The sequence below is a fragment of the Neoarius graeffei genome, chromosome 20 (assembly GCF_027579695.1).
Source record: "Neoarius graeffei isolate fNeoGra1 chromosome 20, fNeoGra1.pri, whole genome shotgun sequence".
Classification (NCBI taxonomy): Eukaryota; Metazoa; Chordata; class Actinopteri; order Siluriformes; family Ariidae; genus Neoarius; species Neoarius graeffei.
This window is the reverse complement of record NC_083588.1, coordinates 5,064,507-5,081,705: the sequence shown is the minus strand read 5'-3', so window position 1 is coordinate 5,081,705 and position 17,199 is coordinate 5,064,507. Positions and strand designations below refer to the sequence as shown.

The 17,199-nt window shown below is 43.3% G+C and overlaps 1 protein-coding gene across 1 annotated transcript in view; it reads right to left on the bottom strand.

Annotated features, from left to right (window-relative positions):
- Positions 1-1,563: 1,563 nt before the first annotated feature.
- nfkb1 (nuclear factor of kappa light polypeptide gene enhancer in B-cells 1) overlaps positions 1,564-17,199 on the bottom strand; it is a 61,217-nt gene continuing 45,581 nt past the window's right edge. The window contains exons 9-24 of the mRNA XM_060901155.1: positions 16,317-16,421; positions 15,602-15,693; positions 15,297-15,435; positions 14,284-14,448; positions 14,102-14,191; positions 12,406-12,573; positions 12,167-12,308; positions 11,886-12,000; positions 11,589-11,790; positions 11,331-11,500; positions 8,941-9,043; positions 8,700-8,833; positions 6,609-6,669; positions 6,073-6,239; positions 5,852-5,984; positions 1,564-3,769 (exon numbers count right to left, since the gene is read on the bottom strand). Coding sequence (XP_060757138.1) covers positions 3,675-3,769; positions 5,852-5,984; positions 6,073-6,239; positions 6,609-6,669; positions 8,700-8,833; positions 8,941-9,043; positions 11,331-11,500; positions 11,589-11,790; positions 11,886-12,000; positions 12,167-12,308; positions 12,406-12,573; positions 14,102-14,191; positions 14,284-14,448; positions 15,297-15,435; positions 15,602-15,693; positions 16,317-16,421 — 2,081 coding nt within the window. The 3' untranslated portion in view covers positions 1,564-3,674. The remainder of the gene's footprint in view (positions 3,770-5,851; positions 5,985-6,072; positions 6,240-6,608; positions 6,670-8,699; positions 8,834-8,940; positions 9,044-11,330; positions 11,501-11,588; positions 11,791-11,885; positions 12,001-12,166; positions 12,309-12,405; positions 12,574-14,101; positions 14,192-14,283; positions 14,449-15,296; positions 15,436-15,601; positions 15,694-16,316; positions 16,422-17,199) is intronic.

The following is a 17,199-nucleotide window of genomic DNA, read 5'->3' as shown; positions in this document are numbered from 1 at the left end:
ACTAATCAGGTTCCTTCACAAGTCTAAATAAGGGAGTGGGAAAATGTGTGTACAACACTAGTAGTATAGTATAGTAGTATAGTGTTTGCGTGCACACACACACACACACTCGCTGCTATCAGCGCCTGTAGCCACGCTGCTAAGACAAAACCCTGTTCTCCCTCGGACTCCTTTCGTAAACTCAACATGGCACAGAGAACAGAGAGTGAGTGTTCGGAGTGGTAGTTTACGAACGTATAATACCCTAGGCTTGAACACGCACTCCATAACCAAAGAGGATAGAAGCAGCAACTACAGCAACATATCGCTTATCCAACAGAAGACATGCATTGCGGAGCAATAGTCAAACATAAGCTCATAAGTTACAGTCAATTTCCAGACTAAACTCAGTTTAACAGAGCATGCTCTTTAGTTTTGTAGCGCAGATTACCTGGCTAACTGCAGGAAGCGGTTAGCTGCACAGCTAATGTAGCCATTGCTAGGCTAACGCACCGATTTTAAAAAACACGGCAAAACGACCAGTTATACACTTACTTGTTCGGTGTTTGTTGCTGATGCGGCAGGGATGCTTGGTACGGACCCAGGCTTCAGTGACGGTTGATGTGCAAAACCTGCCCTGTACTGTCCCAAGTTGTGGAAACATTCATCAGGAAAATGCTTCCGACAAACATACACCGTCTTAGGTAGACTCGACGGCGTATTATTGAAGTAAATAAAATTAAGCCACTGCGTCTTCAGGGGCTCTCCCGTCGGCAGTAAAAACAGACTCTTTTCTGTGCTGTCACATCCATGTACAGCGCAATTTCCATGTTTCGCTCGCTTAGGTGATGCCATGTTGTTGTGTCCTCTATGGTCTCCTCACTACAACTGGGCGGGCAATCCATACAGTGGGTGGGAATCCAGAGGGGGGGGCGTGGGGATCATCTCCCTTGCTGACGTAGTAAAGGGAAGAGCTTATCAACGCGCCGTTTTGACGCGCCATTCTCAAATGTTGGGCATAGTTTGGTTTACACATTATGAAATTTCTAGCCACTGGGGTGACTTAAGAAGGTCAGAGGAACTCATTTTAACATTAAAAAACCTCAGAAAGTGAAAATTTCATGCCATGGGACCTTTAACAATTCAGTTTATCGTGAAAAGTAACACTGCTGAACATAGATGTTTAATCTCAAATAAAAATTAGTAAAAGCCAATGTTTCATTTCCCTAAAATTGAGCCAAATCAGCCAAAATATGTTAAGCGAGATAGGTTAGCTTCTTTAACGCTGCACCAAAGGTACAAAGCTAGCAAGTCTTCCGAGTCGGTCACTCAAAAAATATCTCTGTTTATAAATAAAACCACATTCGTATACCTGTTCAACATCATTCAGATACATAATTACACTTCAATCAGCAAAGAACTGGTCGTGATTGGAGGCAGAATTTCAAGGAAAAGATTTAACCTCGGAAAAACTTCCGTTAGCTTCGTTAGCATGGAAACATGTATAGCCTGAGGTGAAAATTGTGTTTAATTCCTTTGTGTGTCACTTAAGTTACCCAAGAACATTCAAACACAATGGAAGAATTAATAAAATTAATCATTTTATTATAAAAATGTCAATAAAAACCAAGTTCAAATGCAGATAATAATATAAATACAGTTTCGATCTAAACTGTAAGCGAGAGCTTTGGTTTTCCTCACTATACCATGATATATAGCAGTCTGGGGCTGGAGAATTTCAAGGCAACAGAAGAAGTGATATAAAGAAGCTTGAGTTCATGAGAACATCACTATAAAGAGACAAAAAAGGGGCATTGAGCTTCGGATGCGTCTCCAGTTATTCAGAGAAGCAAAGAAAAACAAACAAAAAAAAGGCATTTGTTTGATTTTTCCTGAGAACTGCAAATCCATGGAAAGAAAAATTTCTCGACTTTGAAACGGACTCCGGTTCTTTCAGTCCTCACAGTGCAAAGATCACCACAAACTGGTAGAACATGGATCACAATGAAACATGCCTAATTATTATTCATAAGCATTTCAACAGAGGACTGAACAGTCAAGGAAGTCAAATCATTTTGACTTTTTTCATATTTGAATGTTTTTTCCCCCCCGTGAGGAAAGCGCATGAACAGTGTTCCTGTCATCCACAATTTTGTCAATCAACCAATCATTTCACAGCAGCCATTACTTGATCTCTCCGCACCAGCTTCAGATATGAAAGGAGGCGTGGCCCGTGATTTGAAGGCGGAGTTCGAGATAAGAAGTAAATTCAGTAACAGTTAGAGCTCAAATTATGCCAACGTTATACATCTTTTAGCGTGACGACACGATTTCGAAAGCAGCTTGCACAATAGTATAAACTAACGTTGCCGTCTTACGGCTCGGGTTCCTGTCAGTGTGGGACTTCGTATGTTCTCCGTGTGCATACGAGTTTCTTCTGAGTTCTTTGGTTTTCTCCCACCTCCCAAAAACAGGTGACGCAATAAGCCATCTGTCTGAATCGATAAACCCGTGTCCAATCCAGGGTGTACTCCCAACCTTGTGCGCAGCGTTCCTGGGACATGCTCCACATCTACCGCAACCCTAACCACCTCAATCCTCAAGCACTTCCTCAAGATTAATCAACAAACGCATATCGAATGATCCAAGAACGCTTCCTCACTTGTTAGTTACACTGGGAAAATACCTTGGCTGATCATGTACAATCCTGGGCTGGCCTGGCCTGGAATTGTGAATATTTTTGGCAAAGGATCATTTTTCCTTTTCGATTTAAAAGTTTGGTTTGCAAAAACCTAGAGGTGGGAGAATGGCCTCTGAAATAAAAGCAATCTTTAAAATGAGATTTCATTCAGTACTCGTTATTGTTTCTGATTGTAGCACCACAAACACAAGAAAAAAAAAAAAATCAACACAGTACCCAAAAATGTCTGTGCAGCGCAACAGGAGATGAAAAGCTTAGATGAAATGCGAAGAGAAATAAAGTTAAATAAACGCCATTGCTGTAAAATTGTTCTGAAAAGCTTCGTTGTTTTTCTTCAGTATATGAAAAAGCCCACTGGTCCAGAGGCTCGGTGTGTGTGTGTGTGCGCCCGCCCCAAGAATCAGATGTGATCAAGATGCCAAATTTTGGGATGAACCTGACTACATGAAGCAAGCAGAGCCAAATGGAGTGCAGTGTTTCCTGAGGCAGGATCGACTTAAAAAAAAAAGGAAAATGACTGCTATTATATAAACCCTGAAGATTGAAACTCCTGATGCTGCTCATAAAATCACTCTCACACAAAAACACGGCAGAGTTGGACACGTTCGTCCGCTTCTTCTGGACATTAATATCAGCTAGATATCGGTCAGAAAATAAACAAGGCATTGTTTAACAGTCACTGTCGGCTTGCTAATAAAATCAAAAACCATTTTTAAAAATAAAAACGTACGGAGTAGAAAAAAAATACTTAAATACAAATCTTATCCAAAAGAAATTATTCATCCGAGTGCGTCTCGCCATCAAAACTCTCCAAGCGCTGCCTAGCTAATGGTCCTGCGTGTGGGTGTGGCTTGACAGCAGCCAATTGCAGGGGCCAAAATTGCGAGTCCCAGATCCGAGCGGCTTTGAAGATTGCGAACTCGTAGTTCAAGGTTGGGGCTGTGGCTCCAGTCAGAGGTCAGCGAGTGAGTCAGTCAGTCACGGTGAGGCTCGGCTACTGGAAGGACGTCTCCACCCCGCTGTCGCACACGCCGTTGTCGTCTGACGGAGATAATTTTAGATCCTGCAGGCCTGGAGAGACACCGCCGTCTGCAAACAGAAAGCCAACAGGTTAAAATCATCAAACAGAAGCAACTCATCTTAAAACATCAAATCACTTCCCGGCGACCAAGACAGCAAATTACAGACGAGTCTTTTTACGACGATTGGGCCGCTGTTTAAAGCTCGATCCTGATCCGTCACAAGGAGTCCCGTTCATGCATTTGGTCTCATCGGGTATACATGAAAAGCATTTATGATTATTTTTATTCTGTCCACATTCACTGGATATGAGCAATCGCACGCTCTGGTTGGCAACTCGACGACGAGGATATCAGCTCATATACCGTGAGTAGAGAAAAACAAAATGGTGGAGTGTGTTGCTGAACCGACGGAGGACAAAATAAAAGCTCGACTCGAAAACAAAAACACCCAAAAAAAAAAAGCAACAAAATATGGAAAAAAGTATTTGATGGGAAGAACGTATCTATTTTTATTTTGCAAGAATTATCATCATCAACACATTTTTCACAAATTTCTCCGGTTATTTCGCCAGTTTGTTTACATTCAAAGTGGAAATGATTTTGTCGGACGGTCTGTATAAACGTTTTTCTTGATCGAATTTGCAAAAAATAAAAATGCTCAGTTTCTCAAAATCCACTGAACGTACGACTCGATTTCATGGAACGACTGTTAAACGTAGTGAGGTGGTGTTTATTTCACATTTATGGAAGGAGTCTCCAGTGTTGGCGCTTGAACTGGGCTTCGAGGTTTCTTTGTCGTTTCTTGGCACCAAGAACGAGAGGGAACAAAAAAAAAACAAAAAAAAAAACAGGAGCACAGCAAAGTCTCGCCTGCTCAGAAGCAAACAAACAGAATTTCACACTGCGTTCAGACAAAAGATCAACATGCAGAAGGCCTCTTTCGGGTGGATGCTAAAATGTCGTCTTCATTACATACAGTTCGTTACTTTTGGAGATATTTGAAAATGTCCAAGTCTTTTGTTAAATTTTTCATCATAGGTCAAAGGTCGAAATTGAAAAATTCACCCTTGGGGTAGAAGCCCTCATCATGGCGAATACGCATATGCAGGATGGGCACAGGATCACCTTTACTTTTGGAGATGCTTGAAAACGTCCAAGTTTTTAGACAGACAGATGGACGGATGTCCAGAAACGTGACCGCTTTATCTCGCAAAACTGCTACGCAGGCGAGACAAAAACCAGGAAGCTGGTGAGAGATTGTTTTTTTTTTTAAAGCTGCTATAACCGAAGTGAGAACAGGAAATGCATTGTTTCGTGGATGTTCCGCTACCTGAAACACAACTATAAACGGATCAAAATGCAGCTTGTTTTTCTTTCCGAAACAAATCTTTTTATCAGGTCAGTAAATATCATGAGATATCATTGTTTAATAAATAAAAACATGGAAAATCAGGCTGTTGTGGGAAAATAATCACTCTCAGCGTGGTCACAAGAGGAACTCCACAATTTTACGACGTGTAACGGTAAATTCTGGAGCGATGCGTCTCTTCGCAAATCAGCAAAGCGCGCTATGAGTCTCGGGACAAAAGAAGGTTCTGGAAAGTTTGGTACTCAAATCTAAAAGCGCGAACACGCCTCAAAGTGAGTCAAAGATTTTTCACTTTCCTGATAAAATCGTGAGAGACGAAAAACAAGGTGAAAGAATTCCCCCGTTTTCCTCTCGAGTGCTGCCCCTCCATCAAAACAAGAACCTGCATCGATGTGTCACTTTCTTTCTCGTACAGAAACGGGACCTCAGTTCTGCTTGAGTGGGAGGGGAATCCCCCTGCTTCACTATTTTGTCTCATTCAGGATGACGACACAGAAACTACACTGTGAGCGTGTGTGTGTTGTCGCTGTCCCTTGTTTAGGGAAACCCCGAGTGTGACACACTGATGGGTTTCAAGCGAAGTGATGGCATTACTGCTGAAAACAGGCAGCGTGTGGCATCATTTGATTGTGTATGTTATTGATGTAAATGTGACCCTGAAACGAGTCATCTTTAGGGTGTGTCGCTGGATGACAGCTCCTTATTTTCAAAGGTCATGAACAAGAAGTAGTGTGTTTGTCGTTGTGTGTGTGTGTGGATGCTTAAACTGAAAAATCCTACCTGTGGTCAGATGTTCGTCGTGTGCGTTATCGTTTTCCTCAAACAAAACATGCTTTTGCACTATGTTGACGGCGCGGCTGTTCCCGATACTCTTCAGACCCGCTAAGAGCTCGCGCACTGTCCCGCCTGATACCTGCACAGAGAGAACACAGAATATACAGAACACAAAAATGGATGGCGTGTGTGTGTGTGTGTGAGAGAGAGAGAGATTATATGTGTACCTCGTAGCTGTCCAGAAGTGTGCAGGCTGGCCGTGGGCTGAGGCGGAAGGCGTTGGTGAGGATGCCCAGTCTGAGTGTGTGCGCCAGACTCTCCCAGCTGCCTGCACACTCCTCGAGACATGTGCACAGCGCCTGCTTTGTCTCCTTACTCAGTCTCTGCATGTCCCCTACACACACACACCGCTGTCACATTTACTATACATCAGGAAATCGTAAAACACACAGCAAACTGAGATGAATTCTCCATTCTGACTGATCAGATGATGATGATGCTTCATCTTTGATTGTCCAGCACCTCTGAGAGGAAAAAAAAATTCCGGTTTTCCAAAATGGCTCCTTCCTACCTAACGTTCCAGTATTTTTCTGCTTCCAGATTAAAATAAGTTATGTTATGTCCATACAAATAACTCAGATCAGCTGTGCTTTGAGTAAACCGTTGCTGGAATATCAAAAGTCCTTGGTGGTGCAATCAGATCTTTGGATTCAACACAATACAGAATAGAAAACAGAAAGAGAGAGAGAGAGGGGCTCAATACCTTGTGGTGGGACGATAACAGTGCTGGGTTGGTACGGTTTACCGTTCAGGATTTCCTGCACCTGAACAAAACCAAAGAGCGTCGTCATCATTTCAAGATGCAGTGCGGAATCTTTATCTTTATCAGTCCGAAAGCAAAATACTCAATCAATCAGTTTGTACAGACATCTTTGAAGACCTATAATGCACAATCATGCCATGCCATGCTATAAATCTGAACATTTTTTTTTCCATTTCAGACTTCTGGTTAAAGGGCAGCACGGTGGTGTAGTGGTTAGCGCTGTCGCCTCACAGCAAGAAGGTCCGGGTTCGAGCCCCGTGGCCGGCGAGGGCCTTTCTGTGCCGAGTTTGCATGTTCTCCCCGTGTCCGCGTGGGTTTCCTCCGGGTGCTCCGGTTTCCCCCACAGTCCAAAGACATGCAGGTTAGGTTAACTGGTGACTCTAAATTGAGCGTAGGTGTGAATGTGAGTGTGAATGGTTGTCTGTGTCTATGTGTCAGCCCTGTGATGACCTGGCGACTTGTCCAGGGTGTACCCCGCCTTTCGCCCGTAGTCAGCTGGGATAGGCTCCAGCTTGCCTGCGACCCTGTAGAACAGGATAAAGCGGCTACAGATGATGAGATGAGACTTCTGGTTACATTTTTTGCCCCGCCCACTTTCTGCTTCTGGAAGCAGGGGCAGGTTCTCAGCACAGGGTTGAGTGATCGGAGCTGCGATTCATCTTTCAGACAGCAGAGGGCGATCGATTACTCAGTGCTTTTTTTTCCTTTCTTTCTGAATGAATCTCAATCCATCATCAAGTGAGCAATGGAGGGGAAAGTGAATGTCTGGAGTCAGTCTGACTGCGACTCATCTGAGGTGAGTGAGTCATACAACTCACCTCAGTGTGTGCAAACACTCACAAGTGGCATTCTCGCTGTGTGTCAGTGTGATCCGAGTGTGTATTCACTCAACAGTTCATTGCCACAGGGTGTGGTGAAGATTTTGGAGATACTTAAGACATCTCGAACGTCTTTTTTTTTAAATACGGTTTGAGAACTTGATATTGGCTCCACCCTGCCATTATGATAGACTTGCTGCTTTCCTATTCATTTAATCAGCACTCCTTTTTCCAGACTCCTCCATCCATCTCATGAATACAGTAAAAATCTAGCCTAGTAAACTTGACCCACCCGCCTAGCGGGCAAAAATATTTTTTGCCTAGCGAATGGGTCTAGCCTCGCACCATATAAACAAAAACACCCCGGACATCAAATCATGCCCGCCAATCACAACGCAAGGTTTTTGTTTGGATTCTTTGGGCGGGCTTTTGCAGGAGTGACGACAAAGCTGCGCGACGCTGGAGAAAGCGCAACAGGAAAGATGGCTACGGCTAGTGAACAGTGCGCGTTTGACTCCGCTTTGGAATCAGTTTTAGAAGAATTAGACTTGGAATTTTCGTTGAAACATGAGCAGGAAGAGGCTCTCCGCTCATTCCTTTTCAAGAAGGACGTTTTCGCTGTTTTGCCGACCGGCTATGGCAAAAGTCTGATCTACCAGCTGGCTCTGCTCGTAGCCAAAAGGATGGGGCTAGTTTGTGCAGTACGAAGAATTAATAAACAGCTTTGAAACATTACTTTTTGATTGTTTATTTTCCCGTTATTTTAAATTTAAGGGAAATTATTTCACCAAACACCACTAAATAAAAACTCTCAAAAACAGTTTAAGCAAACCCTTGAAAAACACTTGGAAAAAAAAAAATGAGTGTATGTGGTACAGACTCCAAACTTGTGGTCATTATCTCCAAACTTCTTAATATCTAGAACCTGTTTATTAATTAATACGCATTTTGAAAAATTATTTATTTCAAGGCCTCCCCCACTGCTTTCTGTCGCTCTGACTACGTCACAGTCACTGTTGCGCTGATTGGTCAGAGCGTTGGCCTATACGCACAGAGACAGTTTGAAAGACAGCGGTTTGTTCCTCCTACCCGCGTCGGAAATGTCTACGGATCGAGGCCAGACTAAATATTCACATTTAGTCTGGCTTGCCAGGCTAGTAAAAATCATTTTCCCAGTAATCTGTTTCTCTGGTAAAAAGGTCATGTGACTGACCTCTGACGAAGCAGCCATGTTCAGCGGGGTCGTCCCTGGGATGTAACCTTCGTCCACTTCGCCTTTGTCTTCCCTGCAGCACTCCTCGTCTCTGAAGAACAGCGGCTCCAAGTTCTCTTTCTGAGGATCTGCACCTGGAACAAACAACACAACTTCGCATCACGCAGTCACAAGCTTCAAACATCTGAACGGAGATCTCCGTGTCGATTCATCTCCATCATGAACAGCAACACGCGCGTACCTGCAGCGATGAGGAGCGCGCTCAGTTTGAGAGAGCCCCGCCCTGCTGCGATGTGAAGAGGCGTGGAGCCGTTATACGTCAGGCTGTCCACTTCAGCGTTGCCCTGCGCGACAAACACACACCAATTAGCCGTCACGTTATTCGAAGCCTTCCTATAAACAAAAGTTTTGACACCTCCCCCTTTGTTTTTCTTTCTCTCTGTCAAATTATTTCGTTAAATTCAAAAGGTAAAATCACTGAATTTTCTTAAAAATAGTTAGAACACGAGTCATTCAGCCACAGTCTCAAAAGTTTGTATCCCTCCAAATTCTCTCATTAATTGTGTTTCATTTTGGTGTCTAATGACTTTTTTTTTTTTCATTATTTTAAAAAAGGATGGGCAAACTTTTGTATAAACTCTCGGGATCTGATCCCCCCTCCCACATATGGATATTAAAACCTTTTCCGAAGAGTATCCCACATGATTAACGCTTTATTCTCTACGTCTTATATTCAGAGACACCATATTGGCCCGAGAGTGGATAAAAGAATATAAAGAACAACTTGTATTCGAAAAACAGCCATCAACACAGAGGTTTTAACACAGAATTTCATTCCAAACCCTTTAACAGGAGCGTATACATCTATTACATCTATAGTTAGTGTAATTGTGTCTCCATGTGCTCTCCCCCCCGTAATCCCCTGCAAAGTTTCCATCAGACATGTAAAGTCCCCCCCCACCTTTTTTTAAACATGACTCAAGTTCCTCTTAAAGGTTTCTTCCTGACGTTCTCAGGGAGGTTTTTCTTGCCCCTGATGGTCAAGGTTCTTTGGTATTGGTATATGTACACTCTTCATAAATTACTGTGTAAATTTATGATTTGAGGTTGGGGGGGAAGAGGCACTGGTGACTGTTTATCGCTGCTATAATGTAACGTAAATGTACAGGGTGTTTCAAAAAATTTGATATAATTCTGAGATATTTGTGTCTCAAATATTATCAAATTTTTTTTGAAACACCCTGTATAATGCAAGTCTCAGATTTTCTCAGACATTCCAAAAGATTCAAAGTACAAGACTGCTCTGAGACCACAATATCCCTCATTGGCAACTCGGCCATAACTCTGGTAAAATGCGACTGAATTGAACGAAATTGCAATATACGTATTACCGACATATAACAAAGAGTCTTGTCAAGTTTCGTGAAATTCCTCCAAAAATTGTGAGAGGAGTTGATTTCAGAACGTGAGTACCCTTCCCGGGATGGACAGACGGACATCGCGACGACATAATCCCCTTTCGGACCTTTCGGCCAGCGGGGGATAAAAATTGTGAGGGAAGTCGATTTCAGAAAGCAAGCACACCTTGATGAAATTGCCTAAGTTAATAATCAAGGGCGTAACTCTCTGGTAAAATTTGCCCAAATTAAACGAAATTTCAATCTGCGTATAACTGTCATATAACAAAGCTTTCTGCCAAGTTTGGTGAAATTCCTCCGCAACTCGTGAGAGGAGTCGATTTCAGAAGAACGTACACCCTCATGAAATTGTCAAAATGCAAGTTATTTAATCAAGGGTCAAAACTCGTAAAATTTTCACAAACGAAATTAAATCGCAATCTGCGTATTACAGTCATATAACGAGGCCTTTCGCCAAGCTTCGAGAAATTCGTCCAAAAACTGTGAGAGGAGTTGATGTCAGAAGGCGAGCACACCTTCATGATATTGTGAAAGTACAAAGTTGTTAATCAAGGGCTGGAACTCTGGTAAAATGCGACCGAATTGAACATAACAATTTGCATACTACCGGACATTTAACAAAGCCTTATGTCAAGTTTCGTGCAACTCTTCCAAAAATTATGAGAGGAGTTGATTTCAGAAGGAGAAAACTTCTCATGAAATTGTCAAAGTATAATTTTGTTCATCAAGGGCTGTAACTCTGATAAAACGTGACGCAATTTATCAAAATTACAATTTGCGTATTACCGACATTTTACAAAGAATCCTGTCAAGCTTCGTGAAATTTTTCCAAAAATTGCGAGAGGAGTTGATTTCAGAAGGTGAGCACCCTTCCCGGGACGGACATCGCCACGACATAATCCCGCTTCGGGCCTTTCGGGGGATAAAAAGTCCAATGTGTTGTTCCTTAACGAATGAAACACGTTGGACTCATTGGCAAACTGACACTTTCTCACGTCTATTTCAGTCCCGCTAGTTTCAACAATTGCGTGTACGGACACAATTATGGGACAAATAAAAACTGGTAGGCGGAGTCTTGTTTCCATCTATCACCCACTCACCGAGCTCTCTTTCTGTTTCAGAAATCAGACGTGGAACAGTTTGGAAGAAATTCTTGGCACAAATACAGTTTCAAATACTACTACACCATCCACCCACATGTACACACACACACCTCGAGCAGCAGACATCCGGCGAGCGACACGTTGTTGTGTTCAGTGGCGAGATGAAGCGGTGTGCGACCACATGTTCGCTCCTGAACCTCCACGTCTGCCCCGGCCTGCAGCAGAGCCCTCATGCTGCTCAAACTGTTCGCCAAGATGGCGATATGCAAAGGACACAGACCTACACGTGCAAAAACGCAATCTGATTCAAATCCGAACACGTCCGCAGAAATATGCACAACTATTCCGATGTGTGATCGTGTGTGTACCTGCTATATTGTGTGTGTTGCTTAAGCCCAGAGCCTCTGGGTGTCTCAGCAGCATTCGCATCATCTCTCCGTCCTTCTGCTGCGAGGCCAGGTGCAGTGCCGTGTTGCCATGGCGATCGGTCAGACTGATGTCACTTCCTGCCTCCAGTAACGCCTCGGCTGCGTCCTTCTGCTCTGTCAATACGGCCAGGTGCAACGGAGTCTGGGATAACAGCACACACACACACACACACACGTCACATCATTACTGCTGCAGGAACAGACAAACGTGTTACACGTGTTTTTGTGTGTGTGTACCTGATACAGGTCGTTCCTCATGTTCATGACATCCTCTCCGGGAATCGCCGCGATCACTCCCGCCAAGTTCTTCACGGAATCCGTCTGACTGTGGATCACGCTCAAGTGCAGCCCCCTGCATATACACACACAAACACACCAATAATATGTAAATCCAATATTACAATTAAAAACAAAAAGCCCTGCACTCAAAGTCACATAATGTTTAAAATCAGCCAAAAGTATTCAAGTTTACTGCTGTAACGCCGCGCGTGTGTGTGTGTGGAATGTGGGATACACACGTGTCTCCGTTCTCATCCTGAGCAGCCATCAGAGGGCGCTGTGGAACCAGCAGCCTGCGAACGTCACCGCTTATGGCATAGTCAAACAAAGCCCAGGCGTGTCTCTGTGCCAGCTCGGCAAACCGTGGCTCGAACACAAAGTCTGAAGGGAAAACACACACAAGTTTAATCCCCGCTGACTATTTTTCACCCAGGTCAAGTCTCAAAGGGACTGGAAGTGAGGCTTCCTTGAAACTCGCCTGTGATTTCTGTCTCACACACTCCAGACTCGTCCAAATCCTCGCTCTCGTCACTACTCTCCTCCGATGCTGGAAATCTGGGCTGGACACACACCCCTCCTGTCCCCGGGTCGTCATCCAGATCGCTGTCGCTCTCTTCGTCCGTGTCTTCCACCGGACCGTGATTGGCTGTTGAGGATGACAGACGGAGGGTCTGATGTCAGCGTGTGATGCAGGAGTTAGTAGTTAGAGTCACAACCTTCAAATCACTCAGACATGCTGATGATGATGCGTTTCGGGTTGTTTTACAATCAGGGTACGCAAGCTAAAAATCACATTTAACACTTACCTTCAATATCCAAAGGCTTGACTAAATAAACTTGGTTGTTTATTGTAGCCCTGTGATAGCTCTATTTACCATGCAAAAAAAAAAATTGGTGATAACGTTATTTTTGGTGAATGTATGGCAATACGTGTCATATTTAGCAAAATTACTCGTGTCATTTAGAAAAAGTGCTTTTCTGACCACAGGGAGCTCCAAAAGGGATGCACTTAAATCATTCTTTATACCAGAAAACAAATATTTGGTTCCATATCATTGGAAACATAGTTAAGTTTTAAATGTTGAATGCCAGTAAGTTTTGATCAAATTAGTATGTAACTGTGCCAAAAAAATGTCCTCTCCGAAACAGCTAATTTTTCAATATAAAATAACATATCTAAAATGATTATTTTCATCCTAAAATGTGGTCAAGATATCGGGACATAAATATTAGACACAACTAAAGGCCTCTGCATGCTCTTGCGACAAGGCTTTCGCAGATAGCTTTTCGCAGACAGTTGTAATTTGTCGTTGAGCGGGGAGTGATAGGCGTGCGCGATGTTATTCACCGCCACAACGCAAGGGGGCGCGAAGTCGCGAAATCGCTAGGAGTGGTTGGTGGGTGCGGTTAGTGGAGTGTTTATCCTCCGGTTACTTATAATGACTAGAACTGGAGTTGTATAGATGTACGTACTTCCTCACTTCCTCGATCAACCGCTCTTCGTGCTGCTCCATCTTCGCTCGTGTTTTTAAAAATGGCGGTCGTGAAAACAAACCAAACCGGGAAAGAAGGGAAGCGGAAGTGCGTGTACAGCGGATGTAGAGTGGACCAATCAGAGCCCTCTTGTCTGCGACGCTGTTGCGGTGGTCACAATTTTTGGGAGGTGCGCGCAGAGCGTCTGCGAAGGTGGGGGGGGCTACACAGACACCATCTGCGACACCGTCTGCGAGGACTGGGTTGTCAGCATAAATTGGCCTTAACACAAAGCTTACAGCCTTATATTTAAAAGCACTATGGAAGTAGTGGATTCTGAATTGTCAAAAAAAAAAAAAGTCCTCTCCGAGAATCACTTCATTTGTTTCTCCCATCTTATAGCAGATTACACAAAACTACCATACACACACACGTCAAAAAATGACCTGAAATCTGTTCTTTAACTTGTCCTTCACTTAAAAACTGGTACAAGAACCAGTTTGAATCTATTTGAATTTTGGACCCCTGTGACACAAACTTTGTACCCTGATTGTAAAACAACCCTTTCCAAATGTGAACCAATCACAGAGGCATGGGCGGGGCTTAGTTTCACATGCATTTTATACATAATTGAACTTATTATTATTATAATACATTCATCCATTCTGTGTGTTTGTACTGTTTTTCTTGCTTCGACTCACAGTGCTTCACACCACCCCCTCCTCCACCCATGGAGGGCGGAAAGGCGTAGCCGGAGTTGAAGTTGTTATAATAACTCTGGTAATAATGACCTAGAGGAAAACACAAAATTTGACAAGATTTTTTCATTTCATCACAAATATCACCGCAACATTTGACACAGAATGATTTGACACTCGCGTACCTCCACCTCCACTCCCTCCTCCTCCTCCGCCGCCGCCGTGGCCGCCCCCTGACGGAGCCCCGCCTCCTGGTCCTCTATACATGCCCCCGACTCCGCCCCCTGCTCCACCGTAATCCGGGAAATTGGGCAGTGTCTTTTGTCTCTTCCTCTGTACTTCTTCCTTATCTGTCAAAATCAGAACACAAAAGCGTTCGACGAGACGGTTGATATTTTTCAGGGAAAAAAAAAAAAAGCAAAAGAAGGAATGAAGAATAAAGTGTGAGAGGAAAAACGGCACGACAGAGATGACACACAAACTGAGAAGAGGAAGTGAGAGAAATTGTGAGAAGAGGAAAATGAAAGACAGGAGAGAGAGAGAGAGAGAGAGAGAGACCAGAACAAGTTCCAGAAAGAAAAAAAAAAAAGAGCAGATCACGATCAAAATTTTTTACGATGCATCAAAGACTGAAGATTTGTGCCTCAGAAGTGGTCAAGATATATTATTTGATATCTAATAAGACCATCAGACTTTATAAAATCGCATCAAGTGGAAAAAAAAAATTACATATAAATTTTTTTTCCTCTTCATGGGAATAAAATTATTCTATGAACAAATGAAAAAGGAATAAAAACATTAACTGGGTGTCAACTGCGCTGGTGCACTGCATCAATGCGGTTTAATACGTGAAGGTGAAAGAGAACCAATTTCCACCTGTGGTTTTGAGATATTTGACGGAATGACACGTCGTAGGTGTTCTTTCCACCTCTGATCAGGTAAAGGCTTGTTGTAGGGTGTGTGCTGTCGTGTTTTACTTTTGGACCGAAATCTAAAAGGTGAAGGAGTGCATCACTCACTCTCGTGTTGTCAATCACACTAATAATTGCGCTGGGTTAATTTGTTCAGAGGAACACTAACAGGACAAACAATAAACTTGTCTTACTGACCTATCTTCTCCAGAAGGAAAAAAAAAAAAAAAAAGTCTGATCTGTGGGTGAATCATGAGTGGGTAAGAGGTGAAACTGTGCCAATGTACCTATGATCTGTGGGTGATAGGTGAATGGTTTGGGCTCGCTAGTCTCGTTGTCTGACTTCCTCTTGAGCTGCACGAACACTGAGATGGGTTTCTGAAGGTTCTGGTCGCGGTACTTGGGCGTCTTGAACACTATGGCAAACTGAGTGATAGAAGATTCATCGTTAAGAATGATGTGGACATTAATGAAATCAGAGAGAAGCACTGAAAGATCTCAGCAACGCCAATCCTGATGTCAGACTGGACGCCGATCAGACTGTGAACTTTTCACACCAGCTCCACTCTCGTGTGAACGGCGTGCGACTTACCTGTCTGTGCACGTCGGTCGGAGAGAAATCCCCAAATGCCTCCCAGATGATTCCCGTCTCGTCATCCTCATAAAAGCGCACCTGGATGTCATCTGTAAACAACAACAACAACAAAACATGACATCAGACCAGAGACAGCTCATCAGGAAGAAGAGGACATCACTTCCTCATATACACACATGCGAATTTGAATATATTGCTTTTTTACTTCCTCCATGGCGACAAATGCGTGCAGGACAACAGGCTGAATGATGGTGAAAATAACCATGAGAAAGATGGCAGACTTTGAGGTTCAACAGTTTCATTAAATAGTTTGGCACTTCCGGATGAAACGATTTCAGGAGTGGCGAGAAGGAGGGAAAAATGCAGAGAGGGAGACAAAGAACGAGAGAGAGAGAGACATGCAAAGGGAAATAAATAATAGAGACCAAGAAGAAGAAAAGAGTGAAGGACAAAGATAAACCAAGTGAATGAAAGTAGGATGGGGAGGAACTGAAAGAAAAAAAAAACCCACAGGATTCCAGAAGAAACGAATAGAAAGAGTGTGAGATGTGTAACTTTCCTCCTGATCTCATTTGCATGTCAGGAGGGGAATTCCCCCCGAGAGAAATCAGATGGACTTCCTCCATGTGGTGTACAAATCACGAAACCTGACCTCCGATCAGATCCTCAAGCGTTTACTGCGCCGTGCTCTGGAATGACGGAGCTGCCTCACCTTTCTGAACTTTGTCACAGAGCAGATACACCTCCTCTCCGCCCGTCACGCACCCGGCAGTGCGGTCCATCCTCACGATCTTCAAGTTTGAGGCGTTTGGGGCTTCTGTAAAATAAGAAGAGATGCCGGTTCGATGCTTTGTGAGAAAAGGACACAATTGGGGCATGATTTTCATGCACTCAACTTGCTGGCATAATGTAGACTTGGTGCCAGCTTGTTTTCATTCTCAACTGCTCTGACCTCGTTTTCGTGCTAATGTGACATTTTGCGAAAATCAAGAGCAAAAACAGTTTTGTCGATGCTGCCTATTTACGTCAGCGAATTTTAATGTAAAAAAAAAAAAAAAAACCCACAACGCTTTCTCTGAAAACCCGCTATTTTATTCATGAGAAAATCAGATCTCACCACTCAAAAGATGAAAAAAAGAGAGAATTTTACCACAAAAACGTTGGAATATTTTGATTGGTAATTTCCCCCTCCACACGTGCACCAATCAACAGGATGAAAGAAAAAAAAAAAAAGCCCAACCAAAACTTCACAATTCGCAGCTCAAAGAGCCCAAAGTCTTAATGCAAAAGACAAAGGCAGAGTGCAAAACATCATCCATCTCTGAAATCAACAAGCAAAACAAATAAACTCACAAAATTCCTGACCTCACCAAGACGAGGAATTCAGGTATTTTTAGGAATTAAACGAAAGCGTGTCCGGGAGCTCCACCCACAAAAACCGAGACAGAAAACTCAGTTGTCGATTCATTCCTGGTCGGAGTCGTGGTAAATCCAGAGTCAAGGCTGGAACACACCGAGCGTGAAGAGGGAATACACTACCGTTCAAAAGTTTGGGGTCACTCAGACAATTTTGTGTTCTCCATGAAAAGTCACAC